This window comes from Monodon monoceros, unplaced genomic scaffold (assembly GCF_005190385.1).
Source record: "Monodon monoceros isolate NGI ecotype Baffin Bay Population unplaced genomic scaffold, NGI_Narwhal_1 Super_Scaffold_8, whole genome shotgun sequence".
NCBI lineage: Eukaryota > Metazoa > Chordata > Mammalia > Artiodactyla > Monodontidae > Monodon > Monodon monoceros.
In genome coordinates this window covers 70,895,346-70,909,837 of record NW_021703785.1, presented here as the reverse complement: position 1 = coordinate 70,909,837, position 14,492 = coordinate 70,895,346, and the positions used below count along the sequence as shown (strand labels likewise).

At 44.6% G+C, this 14,492-nt stretch overlaps 1 protein-coding gene across 1 annotated transcript in view; it reads right to left on the bottom strand.

Moving 5' to 3' along the window:
- Window positions 1-11,643: 11,643 nt before the first annotated feature.
- GPR12 (G protein-coupled receptor 12) overlaps window positions 11,644-14,492 on the bottom strand; it is a 3,453-nt gene continuing 604 nt past the window's right edge. The window contains exon 2 of the mRNA XM_029210341.1: window positions 11,644-14,028. Within this exon, the coding sequence (XP_029066174.1) occupies window positions 13,009-14,013 (1,005 nt within the window). The 5' untranslated portion in view covers window positions 14,014-14,028 and the 3' untranslated portion in view covers window positions 11,644-13,008. The remainder of the gene's footprint in view (window positions 14,029-14,492) is intronic.

Sequence of the window (14,492 nt, the reverse complement as noted above, 5' to 3'; positions counted from 1 at the left end):
GCGAGAGAGAGGCATGGACATATATACACTACCAAACGTAAGGTAAATAGCTAGTGGGAAGCAGCCGCATAGCACAGGGAGATCAGCTCGGTGCTTTGTGACCACCTAGAGGGGTGGGATAGGGAGGGTGGGAGGGAGGGAGACGCAAGAGGGAAGAGATACGGGAACATACGTTTATGTATAACTGATTCACTTTGTTATAAAGCAGAAACTAACACACTATTGTAAAGCAATTATACTCCAAGAAAGATGTAAAAAAAAAAAATTAAATGAGATAATGCATTGAAAGCCTTTTCATTGTATCCAACTGGAAAAAATCCAGTTTTAATATGATCTATCCTTCTTATTCAATACTCCATTCATACTGAAGAAAACGCTCTCTTTCAAGTTCTTTATAACTTTAAGGTAGTAATTAGGTCACTAATTGGCCTCCTTTCCTCCAGGACAGATAATCCAATTCTTTTCATCTTTCCCCATCGACTCTATTTCCTGACCCTTTAATCACTTTTTAAACTGAATTTATTCCAATTTATCTGTAACCATTTCCAAATATGGTGTCCCCACATGGGCGCATCGACTAACGGAAATGCAACCGGTGCCGAGGGGAGGGGCGAGGTCGTCCTCAGCCCTCCTTCCGCATTTGCCTGGAGTCTTACATCTCTCCTCTTTGTGCCTCTGGGTTGAGATGGAGCCCACTGTACCATTGGGGTATGACCTACCAGGCCGTCACTCACTCAGCAGAATCATGCGAATCATCCTGGCTTCGTCATGTGTGCAAACATACCTAGAATAAAATCGAATCTACTGAGGACATCTGCATGAATTGATGGTAGGATTGTGAATTGTTACCTTGAGGGCAGTTTGGAAATTTGATGCAGTAATTCCTCTTCTAGGATTTTTTCAATTAATTAATTTGTTTTTTTAAAGGATGCAAATAGCATCATATTAATTTTTATACAAATGAAAGACAAACAATACTAAGTTATGTAGTGTTTGTTTATATTTTTGCCACGCTCCACATCTTGTGGGATCTTAGTTCCCTGACCAGGGATTGAACCCCGGGCCACAGCAGTGAAAGCACCGAATCCTAACCCCTGGACCTCCAGGGAACTCCCCCACTTCTCGGATTTTTAGAGAAAAATCCTAGATGTGGGCAAATGTGCGTTCGGGGCTATTCCTTAAAGTGTGTTTCCAATAATAAAACTGGAAATTGGCTAGATAATCAATAAAAAGAGGACTGGTTAAATAACAACAGTATTTGCATCTGATATAATTCTATAGAGTCACTAAAAAGTATGTATGTGGTCAGAGACCAGGCCATGCCCGTGGAAATGTGTTCACCATACATGAAGTGACAAAACAGCATGTTAACAAATTATGGTCTACAACAGAATGCAGGTGAGGCACGCAGCACTGTGCCGGGCCCTGTATGTGTTAGCGATCATCACTTACAACAGTATGAGCTGAGGTTTTAGAGAAGCATTCATGAATAATGAAAGAAAATACACAACTACTCCAAGTCGTTATCAATGGGTAGAAGAATGATAGACGGGGCTTCCCTGGCGGCGCAGTGGTTGAGCGTCCGCCTGCCGATGCAGGGGACACGGGTTCGTGCCCCGGTCCGGGAAGATCCCACATGCCGCAGAGCGGCTGGGCCCGTGAGCCGTGGCCACTGAGCCTGCGCGTCCAGAGCCTGTGCTCTGCAATGGGAGAGGCCACAACAGTGAGAGGCCCGCGTACCGCAAAAAAAAAAAATGATACATGTATGTGTCCTCCTTTGTGCTTTTCTGAATTTTCTAAAGTGTCAGTCAATGAACCAGGACTTCTACTTCTTTAGTGTGACAAGAGTCTCACTGAAATCTGCTAAGTTTCCTCTGCTCCATCACTTTAGACCAGCCTCAGACGAAGAGCCCTGTGCTGGGAAGTGGGAAGTGGACCAACCCACTCCGAGTCCTGTGATTGTGGATGCCGCCCTTCATCTCTCTAGGCTTGCTTCACCTGTTTGGGAAATAATATCTGACTTTCTTTAGGTCAGGGGACACTTGCTTATGCTGACACTCAGGAAGATTCTCGTTCACAATAATAACAACAGCCCCCTTGGGAGTCCGTCAGGGATGCAACTGTATCTCCGTGATCTCAAGAGCAGCATCTCACAGAGGAGGACGTTTGTGCTTATAGAAGTGAAATGACTCACCCGGGGCGGCACAGGCAGAAAGCGAGAGCCCAGGACTCGGACAGGCGTCCCCAACGGCAGGCACAAACCAACCACCTTAGCACAGGACACCTGGCCCGAGACGGTGTGGCAGCCAGTAAACCTGGGGGCTCGGATCTGACCCAGACCTCAGCGTCCAGACTCAGGAAGGAGTGAGGCGGGAGATGGACCCACAGGGAGGGGTCTGAACTGCCGCCACGCACAGCAAGCAGATCATGTGGGTGGGAAGCCGGGGGGCTGGCTTGGTTGTCTGGGGCTGGCTTGGGGTGTGTGTGTGCATCCTTCACGGCTCCATGAGTTGCTATCAACCCCAAAGGACTGACCCATGGAGAACTGTTCTCAGTAAAGCCGACTCCACACCCCCGAGACCCATTGCTCTAGGAAGCTCTCTGGGTGACCCTTCTCTACATCCATTCCGGGATCCTGGGCATCCCCTGCCTTGGCTGACTCCTAAATCAAACAAACCCAAAGGAACGAGTCTTCCTTGTGGTTGTCTGCATGAGAGAGGTAGTGCACATCTAGATATGTGCCGTGCAGTACAGTAGCTAAGAGCCACATGGCTTTTAAAATTTCATTTAGATCGATTGAAATGAAACAAAATTAAAAATTCAGCTCCTCCGTCTCACTGGCCACATTGCAAATGCTCAGTAGTCACACAAGCCTGGCAGTTACCGTACCGAATAGCACACGTGGAACTTTCCCATTGCCACAGAAAGTTCCATCAGACAGCCCCACTCCAGAGTTTTTCTAGGCGATAAAAATAGACATACATGGGAATAAACAGAAATAGGGCTGATGGTTATTTTATTTTACTTCTCTTAAGCAACCACTGATACAGCTTTTTTTTTTTTTTTTTTTTTTTTTTTGCGGTACACGGGCCTCTCACTGTGTGGTCTCTCCCGTTGCGGAGCACAGGCTCAGCGGCCATGGCTCACGGGCCCAGCCGCTCCGCGGCATGTGGGATCCTCCCGGACTGGGGCACGAACCCGCGTCCCCCGCATCGGCAGGCAGACTCTCAACCACTGCGCCACCAGGGAAGCCCGATACAGCTTTTAATAGTAACTGTTTAGATTTGATAGTTCTAAATATTTACCAAACAAAATTATACAATCCAAAATATGTAACACTGACAGTAAGAATAACTAATTATGGAATTGTATGCTTTTAAAAGTATATAAAAACACGTTTGGAAAAACTGAGTATGTGTTCTTGAATGCTTCAGTTTTGTCCTATTCCCATTTTATTTCATACCTTTTGCAGAAAAATCAAGCTTGATTTTATATATCCTCAACAGTTTCTCAAACTGTTTCAAAACCTAAAGTGAGACTACATAGGTTACACACACACACACACACTCCACTGAATATCCTCTTACTAGATGTTGCTTGACGTAAGGATTATTATTCTTGGGTCTCAAGTTCTATGAGTCAGTTGACTGCTATGCTGAAATGAACTGCCAAATCCATCATTTTCAGTGAAATCTTTTATCAAATATATAGACCGTCTTCTTAGAAAGCCTGTAAACTTGGCTGACTGGAAAACAGACAATGTGCTTTTCTCCCTCAGGAGAACTAAGAAAGCAGCTGTCCTGCTTTTTAAAAAAATTCTGTTTTTGTTGGTTAGCATATTTTGAGAGTTTCTTCAATTTACCTATATTCCTGTAATTTCAAATTTGCAAATCCCTCTTCCGAGCTTGCCAGCCCTGCTGTGACAAAGAATGGCATTGACTAGTGCGTCTGTGAAGTTTTGTACTGATGTTTTGGGCATGCAAACATCATAGCGCCTGTGTTGAAAACGCAATGACTTCTGAAATGCAGCGTCACTTATTAAGCGAAAAAATTGTTGGACGATTTGGGCCCAGAAGTGTGTTGAGCTCCAGGACAAGCAGAGCAGAGCACCAGGGTCCACAGGAGGAGGAGCCTTGTAGGACTGGCTCTCAACCTGCGATGTGTAAGCATCCCCCCTTTGAAGGCTAGTTTTCAAATACTACCTTCAAGGGTATGAAGAAGGAGTAAGTCGGGGCTTCCCTGGTGGCACAGTGGTTAAGAATCCACCTGCCAACTGCAGGGGACACGGGTTCGAGCCCTGGTCCAGGAAGATCCCACATGCCGCAGAGCAACTAAGCCTGTGAGCCACAACTACTGAGCTCGCACACCTAGAGCCTGTGCTCCACAACAAGAGAAGCCACCGCAATGAGAAGCCTGTGCACCACAACGAAGAGTAGCCCCCGCTCGCCGCAACTAGAGAAAGCCTGCACGCAGCAATGAAGACCCAATACAGCCAAAAAAAAAAGAATGAGTAAGTCAATACACCCATTAGCAGCAGCACTAATGCAAAATAACATTCAAGTAGGTCTGTGCAAAGCGCTACATGCTAAACCCTTCCTGTGCCCCACATCACCAGGCTGTGTGGTGGGTTTCTAGGTCATGCTCGTTTCATAAAACCAGGACACGGAGGTTCAGAGAGGTTGTGTAATGCACCCCAAAGCCGGCAATCGGAAATGATGTGAACCCAGGTGGTCTGTGTCCAGAGCCCGTGTTCCCAATCATTTTATTCATGAAGACTACGTAGCCATTGATTGACATCTTCCCTCTTACAATCATAAACCTATTTTTACTCCAATAGAAATGGTAGCTATGGTCAACACTGCTGACTCAAGCCCTGTCACTCTGGTAGGTCTGCAGGTAGAGGCAGGCACACTGAGGCCGATAGGTTTTCTTTCCCAAACCTCTTCAACCCAGGGGGGCTTCCTGGAGGAAGTCAGTAAGAGCTGGCCAGTAACTAGAGGGGAAACCAAGTCTGAGAGATGGAAGAAACCATCTTCACACCAACAGCAGGGTGGGATAGAGTGAAATAAGCTTCACTTTTCAAAAGTGAAAAGACCTCTCAGGATTTGTCACCTGTCCCAGAACTAAAGCAATGACCTAAACGCAGAGCGATGGCTTTTGAATGAGAACAGCCTGAACCAGGGCCGGCTCTGCTTCTCACCCCGGGTGGAGCCTGTTTACAAGGTTAAGTTTGTTGAGGGTGGGAGGGCTGAGAGGAAGCCCCTGTCCCAGGACAACCTTCCCACGGGGTGGAAACATTCAGAGGGAGCGAGGTCCCTGGGGTAGCGCTGGGGGCTGCGAGACCGGTGTTTTCACTTAACTTCAGTCATAAACTCTGGATTCAGATGTCTCGAAAACACCTAGATTTTCACTTGAAGACAAGCCAAATTCTCCTGTGCATTCACATCTGTGAAGCATTTGGTCACTGGGCTGAGAGAGCAGCCACCTTTGTCCCAAAGCCTCCTCAGGGGGCAAAGCCCCTCTGTGTCCTTTATTGCAGGATGTGCTGCCTCTTACACTGGATCTTGAACTGACAAAGACAGTGTCTTTAATAATCATTTTTTGATCTTTAAAACAGGTTATGTTCTCATCGCTTCAAACGCTCCTAAAGAAAAGTGACCAAATCAGTGCAGTGGTTTGGAAGGGTACGCGCCCATGGAAATGACACCTTACTCTGCTGAGTCACCAGATGCAGCTTGGCTCCAGCCTCCAGGCAGTCCCTAGAATCCACAGGAGTCCTGCTCAATACCTGACTATTGCTCTTCTTTCCTGACCTTTCTGGACTGTAAGCGACAGGATGAGGAGGTTGATGTGTGTGTACTGGGGGCGGGGGGTGAGGTGACCGCCAGCCTATATCGTAGGAACCGCGCTCCCTGTGTAGTCATGTCCGTGTTCTTGTCCTGGCACCACTGAACTAGCTTGAGGGTCAGACACACAGTCAACCACCTTCGAGGCCCTCATCCTCTGGGCGTCCCCACCCCACCGACGACTTCAGACCTGGGCAACGGAGAAGGAAGGCTGAGGTACGTACAGTGAGAGAGGAGGGGCGAGGGTGTGCTGTGTACATGCACGTGTGGGTGTGAGTAGCAAGTCCCACAGCCGGAGATGGTGGGTGTGGATAGATGATGCGTGGCTGGACCACCGCCCTGCCTGTGGAATATTCTGGAAGGTTCACAGATAGGTCACGTACAGGAAAAGCACCAGACTAGTCTCTACGATGCCAAGCAGGAGGTCTGGCTGGACTCTTCCCCTCTCACTGAATTGTCTCTACATCCATTAGACTGCCATCCAGCACGACATACGTGGTGCATGACAGTGGAACGGCCCTGCTGGAAGGGGCAGAAGTTCAACTGACCTTGACGAATTAGGAAATAACCCCCCAAAAAAGCGACAAGTGCCACAGTAATTAGTGCAAGGCAGCACACCACAAACCAGAATCATCCGTCAGGGCTCAGGCAGCAGGAAAGCCAGTGGGGTCTTAGGCCTGATGAGATCTCAATGCCCCTTAGTTATGTCAGAACGATGTCGGGATTTGGTCAGAGCTGCATGGCATGGTTCTCAAACTCAAGTGTGCATCAGAACCCTCTGGGGGGCTTGTTAAAAGGCAGACTGCAGGGCCTCACGTCCCAAGTTTCTGAGTCAGTAGGTCTGGGCTGAGGCCTGAGACTCTGCATTTTAACATGTTCCCAGGAGATGCTGATGCTTCTGGTTGGGGCCCCTGCTTGAAGGCCCATGGCCACCCGGCCAGCAGATGCAGAGGGTAATCAGTCGTTCTGCCTCAAGAAGTTCCACATTTAGTGGGCCACTGGAGCCCAGTTTTGATTACTAGAGTTGAAGAGGCTGTAGAGAAATGGTAGATGACATGGAAAAAAGGATCAAAAGGAAAAGGATCAAAAGGATATAAAATGAAATCAATCCGGAAAAATGATTTAAGTCATTGGGATAACACTGTTTGAAGAAGAAGAGAATGCTGTTTAATGGATATTTTCAATGTATAAATGTTGACTGTGACTAGGGCCTTCTCTGCATCTCCAGGGCTGGGCCAAGGTAAGCAGAATTAGAGTGTTACAAGGAAGACTGTGATTAGGGATATTAAAATGCTGCTAAGCTTTGAGGGTAAGTGTGGGACTCTAGTTTCCAAAGATACCCTGACTTGGATGATTTAGATTCGATATAGAAGATTCCACTCTGTAAATTTTCTTCCGATTGTCAGATTCTATAGCATCCAAGAATAAATTTGCTCCTATTTCAAAAGGATCCTGGAAGGAGTAAGGATAGAGTTGGATCAAACCAATTTTCCCTTAGGTTTTAGCTCAGTAACCTAGACTTCTGTTACCTTTCAGAGAATGCCATTAAGATGTTCTTTTTTCCTTTTAATATACACTACTTGTAATTGTCTGTTCAACTAGTCAATTACTAGGGAAATCTGTGCCCTAGGAAGTGCTTTCATTTCTGCTCCAAACTTATTTTCAATTGAAAATTTGTTCCCTGGCGCTTTGATGCTATTATTTGAATTTTTATGATTAAAAAATTCTTGGATTTCTTCTGTAAATATTTTATACTGTGGAGATATTTAAGTTATCTATTAAAATCCACTTTAACTATGTACTTTAACATACTTCTATTGGAAAAAAAAATACTCTTACGTCCTTGGGCCGAAAAGAAGTACAGTGGATGTAATGACCATCATAACTGTTAACATTAATAGCATTTTCAATGCTGAAAATAACAGAAGATTACAGATAAATGTCAAAAATCGAGGTGAGATATTTAAAATTTCTCTGATTTGCCTGGCTAGAAAAGGGTTGCTTTAGGATCAGTTCAGTTGAATTTTAGGACACAGAGAACAAAAGTTTTCATCTCAGTTATTTCAAGATGAAATCATGCAGGCACACACAGCCCCCCAAATACAAACCACATGTGTCATAGGGAAAACTATCCTTCTTGAAAATATGGAGATGAAAACCTTTCTTGCTATGTATACTCATGTATATATTGCATTGTTATATTAAGTTCTGAAAGAATTACCCGAAGGTAATGGTAATCCGAATTTCAAAAAGTGAGAATACTAACAAGGAAAAAGTCTTTACTAGATCCTGAGAAATTCTAGGAAAAGTTCAAAGTTCATATCCATTAAACACAGACTAGTTACCTTTTAACTTCTGACAAGAATGAACACTTTAAATATATATATATAATATATATTTAATATACTATAATTTAAATGTGTATTGTATTTTATTTGTATAGTATATTATATAATTATATTTATATAACTTAAGTGTGTATTTATATTATAATTATATATTTAAAAAATTATTTATCCTTATCAGAGGTTTATATATATATACTTTTTTTAAAGAACGCTAAAGGCGTGACAATTAGCCTTGTGACTCAAAGTATTGGCTACACACTGTCAGCATCACCTGGAAACTTGCTAGAACTTTAGCAATGCCCCAGACCTCCTGAAGCAGAATCTGCATTTTTTTTTTTTTTTTTTTTTTTTTGCGGTACGCGGGCCTCTCACCGTTGTGGCCTCTCCCGTTGCGGAGCACAGGCTCCGGACGCGCAGGCTCAGCGGCCATGGCCCACGGGCCCAGCCGCTCCGCGGCATGTGGGATCCTCCCGAACCGGGGCACGAACCCGCGTCCCCTGCATCGGCAGGCGGACTCTCAACCACTGCGCCGCCAGGGAAGCCCAGAATCTGCATTTTAATAAGAATCTCAGATGATCTGTATGCCTTTTAAATATTTCAATTTTGAGGATCCCTAGTCGAAATTACCAGTAATTTTTTCTGCATTGTTTGCCAGAGGCCAGTAGATCTGTTTGCTAATTCCAACCATGTTTTTACTTCCTTGATGTATATAAACTATGTCTGATGATTCTAAAAGTTCCAACCAGATTTTAAAATTCCAACCAGATATCAAAACCATCCAATAATTATTCCATTTTTTAAAGGGGACAAGAAAGCAGTCTGTTCCTTCATTACACCAGACATATAATCAAACTGGAAACATAAACGTTGTTTAATAAAACACCATCGCAGTCACTTACTTAATATGTATTTTAAATTTGAAATGGTAAGTTGTCCTAATTTCATATGATGTATATACTATCATGAGATAAAGTTAATCATTATTTTAATAATGGAGTAAGCAGTTCTCTAAAAACAAAAAGTTTACGACGTCTCCAAAATACTTTTTTTTATTTCTCATTTTCTCTTTTAAACGTGTTTAAATCCTGCTTTAAATTCTGGAGGACTCCAAGACTGTTCCTGCCTGCCAAGTCAGTGGAGGAATTTTCCCCTACTGAACACGACTGTTCCATTTAGGCTTCTGGGAAAGGAGGTGCTCTTCCCATCACCCCCTCTGCCTCCAGGTACCAAGAGGGAAGACAGCCCCCTTTACCGCCAAGAAACAAACGTGACTGAGACAAAGAAACAGAGTTACAGGGATAAAAGGAAACAAAACCCAGGATAGCCACTACCTGGATAATTAGCCTTGACTAAGGATTCTGGTAAAGTAACTGAACTGTCATTGTTACAGGATAACTCTTTCTACTGGAAATAATACAAATATCTTGGTAGCTGAAAGTTTTAATCAAATGGAGTAAAAGATTACCTGCTAACCTTAGGACTGTTGGAAATATGATTGTTTTCTATGATGTTTTAGTCCTGTTGCAAAGTTCACATTCTTGAACGTATATATGCATATATAGATGTATACACGCACACATACAGAGACGTACACATATATATCAAGACGTGCACATTTCTTAATCATTAACCCCACAGAAACAAAGAAGCTTTGAGGAAATCACATAAACATCCAGAAATCTTCACAATTGAAAGTAAACAGTAAGAACATGTTACAGTCGATTGAAAAAATCTCAGCTGAAATCAGATGTTTTAAAAACAGGAGGCAAAAGCAGCCATTTAGCTAATATTTATAAGACCATTATATACTGATGTAAGTATATAACGGGAAGTTTAAAACAGTAAATGAAGGGAAAATCTCTGCACAATAAGGGTGCCCTCACCTCTTTGCATTAAAATATTGCCATGTGCCTCTGGGGGATGGCCTTGGCGCCAAACGGGGGAAATGCTTAGGGAAGAAGAGAACTGAATATAATAAAAACAGGCCTCGTTCCTGTAGGTAGGACCACGTTGATAGTCACAAACCACGTAATCTTATTGTATTTTTTTAAAACACTGTTGTCTAATAGCATGTCCTTTTATTTTATTTTACTTTATTTTATTTTTTTACTTTCTGTCTGCACCACGTGGCACGTTGGATCTTAGTTCCCTGATCGGGGATTGAACCTGCGCCCCCCTGCGTTGGAAGCGCATAGTCTTAACCACTGGACCGCCAGGGAAGTCCCCCACGTAATTTTAAACAGGAAGCTTTATGTCTTAATTGTAGGACTAAAACCTTAGTGACATTAACATATTACATATCATTTCCCTCATATCCAGGTAGGCATCAAAGTTAGTCCCGTGCAGGGAAGGAGACAGGCATAGACTCCGGAAACCCTGGATTCATATCCTTCCTTTACCCTTGAAGCTCTGTGGCCTCGGACAAATTTCTTAGCCTCTCTGAGCCTCAGTTTTCTTAACTATAAATGTGTGTTTTTGTGAATACAGCAACAGAGCAGGTAAAGCGCCCAGCACGGGGCCCGGCACACAACACGTGGTGAAAAACCGTACTTATTATGATCATTATAATTACTATTAGAGATATGCAAATGGCAACCACCATTTCTACAAAAACACATGTATTGCTTTCAAACCTCATTATGGATATTTCCCAGCTCTCGTCAAAACCAACTGACCTTAGTCATTTCTCCCGTGGAGATGCTATTAACTTTCAAGCGATTAAAAACAAACAAGACTCATCACATTCAACCTACCAACTCCATCACATGTTGAAGAATTTGGGGGTTTTTTGTTTGTTTTTTTTTTTTTGCGGTACGTGGGCCTCTCACCGCTGTGGTCCCTCCCGCCGTGGAGCACAGGCTCCGGACGCGCAGGCTCAGCGGCCATGGCTCACGGGCCCAGCCGCTCCGCGGCATGTGGGATCTTCCCGCACCGGGGCACGAACCCGTGTCCCCTGCATCGGCAGGCGGACTCTAAACCACTGCGCCACCAGGGAAGCCCTGAAGAATTTTTTAAAGGTTGAGATGGGTCATCCAGTTCTGTGGACTGAAAATCCTTTCCCACTTCTGAAATGTTTCAACCCTTCTCCTCTACCGTAAGTGACATAAGAGAGGAGGCACGGATTCAAGTGTAGGCTCGATTCACACTCGCGCTGCCCTGGGAGGTGCTCTGGAGAGAGGGCTTCAGCACGCAGGCTGCCAGAATGGACCTCAGACCACCGCGGGCACAATGTTTGGGGCGGACCAATGAGGTTACCTGATTACAGATGATTCCCCAAGGACCCTGAAATACTGGTCTTCCAACATCTGAATGGGTTAAGTTGATGGGCTGTCCAGAAATTCTCCCACTGGTTGTATAGACACAGCTGTAAGTACACTGCAAGTGGAGGGAAGGTATCTGTGTCCAAAACATCTGTCTGTGCTAACAGAAATGACGATCAAACACAATCATTATATGGTATGTTTAAAATTAATTCTTCTGTATCATTTCCTTGCTCTCTGAAAACAGGCAATATAGTTTTTATTGAATTTAAGTTGCTTTCTGGTGAAAAGAAAGAAAAGGGGCTCAAATTTAACTTTTCATGAACAGCCATGTGGTCATTCTGCTTGTAAACTTACATAATGTAGCTGATATACATCACCATCAGATATGTATGTTATTTACTCACAACTTAATCAGTAAAGTAGGAGACCACTTGTTTCAAATGCATTGACACCACAGACAGTATGAACCAGAAATACTTGGTCTACAATATGTAATACTATTTGTCTCAACCAAGAATAACTATTAATACATTCTTAGATATAGAGAAATGGGAAAAGTGATGCTTTTCATATTTTGTGATATAGCTTTACATTAATTATTTTTTGGAATATACTAAAATCAATTTAATCCACTTTGAATAATGTTATTAATTTTTTTCTTTTGTTTCCTGAACACAGACTGTAGCTTAAAAAACTACCGTGGTGTACCTAATCAATCCTACTTCATATGTAAATCACAACAAATTTCATATTTCATTTTAGAAGGACACGTGGAAAAACCATATTGAAAAGTGACTCAACTTGATTCTGGATTTACATGGCAACATTTGAAACTAGTGGTCTAGCTGACACAGGCAGCCATGCAGAAAGAATTACAAGCATCACAGGAGTACCAAAATAATTTTTGTGAACAGTAATTGCTGAAAGTAAAGAAAGAATGAAAAAGAATGGGTTCATGGTTTCAGTGTTGGTAACTTATTACTGAGTTCATGTTAATAAAATCATGTCCCTTCCAAACATAAATCATGTAAACTATTTCCACTGGCTTCAGAGTGATTGTATTGTTAGATACATGCAGCACTGAAAATCTACCTTGATGTTAAAAAAAAAAAAAAAAGGTCTGGAAAAAGTAATGTCTCCGTTCTCCTCAATAACTCAGTTTTATTTTAAAGTCCAGGTAAAAACTCTGGGACCAGTTTACTTTTTATAATTTCATGGCCATGTCATACCCCTTCCTTTCCCCCCCGGCACTACCAATCCTCCAAACAATATGAAACAAAAACCCTGCCTCCAAATAAAATACTTAAAAAAAACACAAACCACCCCAAACAAAACGAAATTGTATTGAGCAAAGAACTCAATTGTTTTCAGAGGGTGAAAACACTGGTAACATTATTTTCACTTCAATCACTTAACTTATCTAAATAAACGTTTCAAAGTGCTCCTGTGGCTTCAGAGAGAATCCAACAGAAAGAATTTAAGGAGAGCATCTCAACCGCTTGGCCAGGCAGTGGGAGCGCTTGGTAATGCAGGCTCCTAAGTGGAGTGCCGCTACACGTCGCTGGGTGACGGCGCTCTCTGCGAGAGGCTGGACGGGATGCAGCCGCAGCAGATGAGACAGAGCGCTTTCTGGATCTCTTGGTTTCTGAAAGCATATATGACAGGATTGATGATGGAGTTGTAGGTGGCGGGCAGGAGGGTGGCATAGGTGTAGATGGAAGGGTAGGTGTGATCAGCTATCAAGGAATAGAGGGTGAAAGGCATCCAGCAAGCAGCAAAGGTCCCCAGGATGATGGCCAGGGTCGAGACCCCCTTCCGGGTGGTCACGTAGTGCGAGGTGGCCAGGAAGTGGTGCTGCAGGGCTATCTGGTGGGCGTGCCTCATCACGATCTTACAGATCTGGATGTAGAGCTGAAGCATGAGCGCAAACATAAAGAGGAAGGAGATGGAGAGGATGGCGGCGTTGTTCTTGGTGAGGGGTCTGACCACGCTGCAGGTGGACTCGTCTTGGAGGCAGTTCCAGCCCAGGATGGGCAGCAGTCCCAGGCAGATAGACGTCCCCCAGAGCATGATAAGCATGACATAGGTAAACGTGACCGTCCTCTCTGAGTGGTAGGTCAGAGCGTAATACAGGGAGAGGTAGCGGTCAACAGTGATAGCCAGCAAGCTGCAGACAGAGGCTGAGAAAGAGGCGACAATCAGTCCAATGGTGACCAGCTTGGTGGCTTCTGACTGCAGCAGGTAGGCGAAAACGAAATTGATGATGAGTCCGATGCCGGCCAGCAGGTCTGCAAGCGCCAGGCTGCCTATGAGCAGGAACATGGGTGCCCGCAGGCTGGGGTTATGGAAGATGATAAGGACCACGATGGCATTTTCACAGGAGATGAGGGTTCCCGAGGTACACAAGACAATGTCCCACGGGTTGACAACCAGCTCTGGCTCTGGCTCCACACCAGGAACCTGGGAAGAGACAGCAGCCGAGACGTTCCCCGCAGCTCCGGCATCTAAATAATCCCGAGGCAGCCCGCTTACATTGACCTTCAGGTCTTCATTCATTTTAACCCCCGTCCTCTTCAACGAAAAGACAGGCTGTTTAATGTTGAGATACAGCAGGGTGACAATCCAACATCACGCAAAACCCACACGAACAGAAAGCCAGCCCCTACTCAGATACTACCCCCAAATGCCACAAGCTTCCTGAATTACAAACTGAGAGGGAATAAAACAAAAGCCAAAGTCTCCGTGGCTTAAAACCCACCACAACAAAAAAAATGCCCTTTGGCGCTGGGGGGAACACAGGATGGGATTTGCACACACGAGCGTGAGCGGGGCGGGCACACGCGGGACCGCGGCGGCCGGTTTGCTAAAGTGCTGGGGACACACGTGAAAATCCGTCTCGCGTGCTGCAAAAGGAGCCTGGCACCGGGGCTGCCGCTGGGGGACCGCGCCACGGCGACAGGTCACGAGCCGCGGCCGCCAGCCTCGGTGGAATGTTCAAAACTCCCACCCCCCCCCCCCCCCCCCCCCCCCCCCCC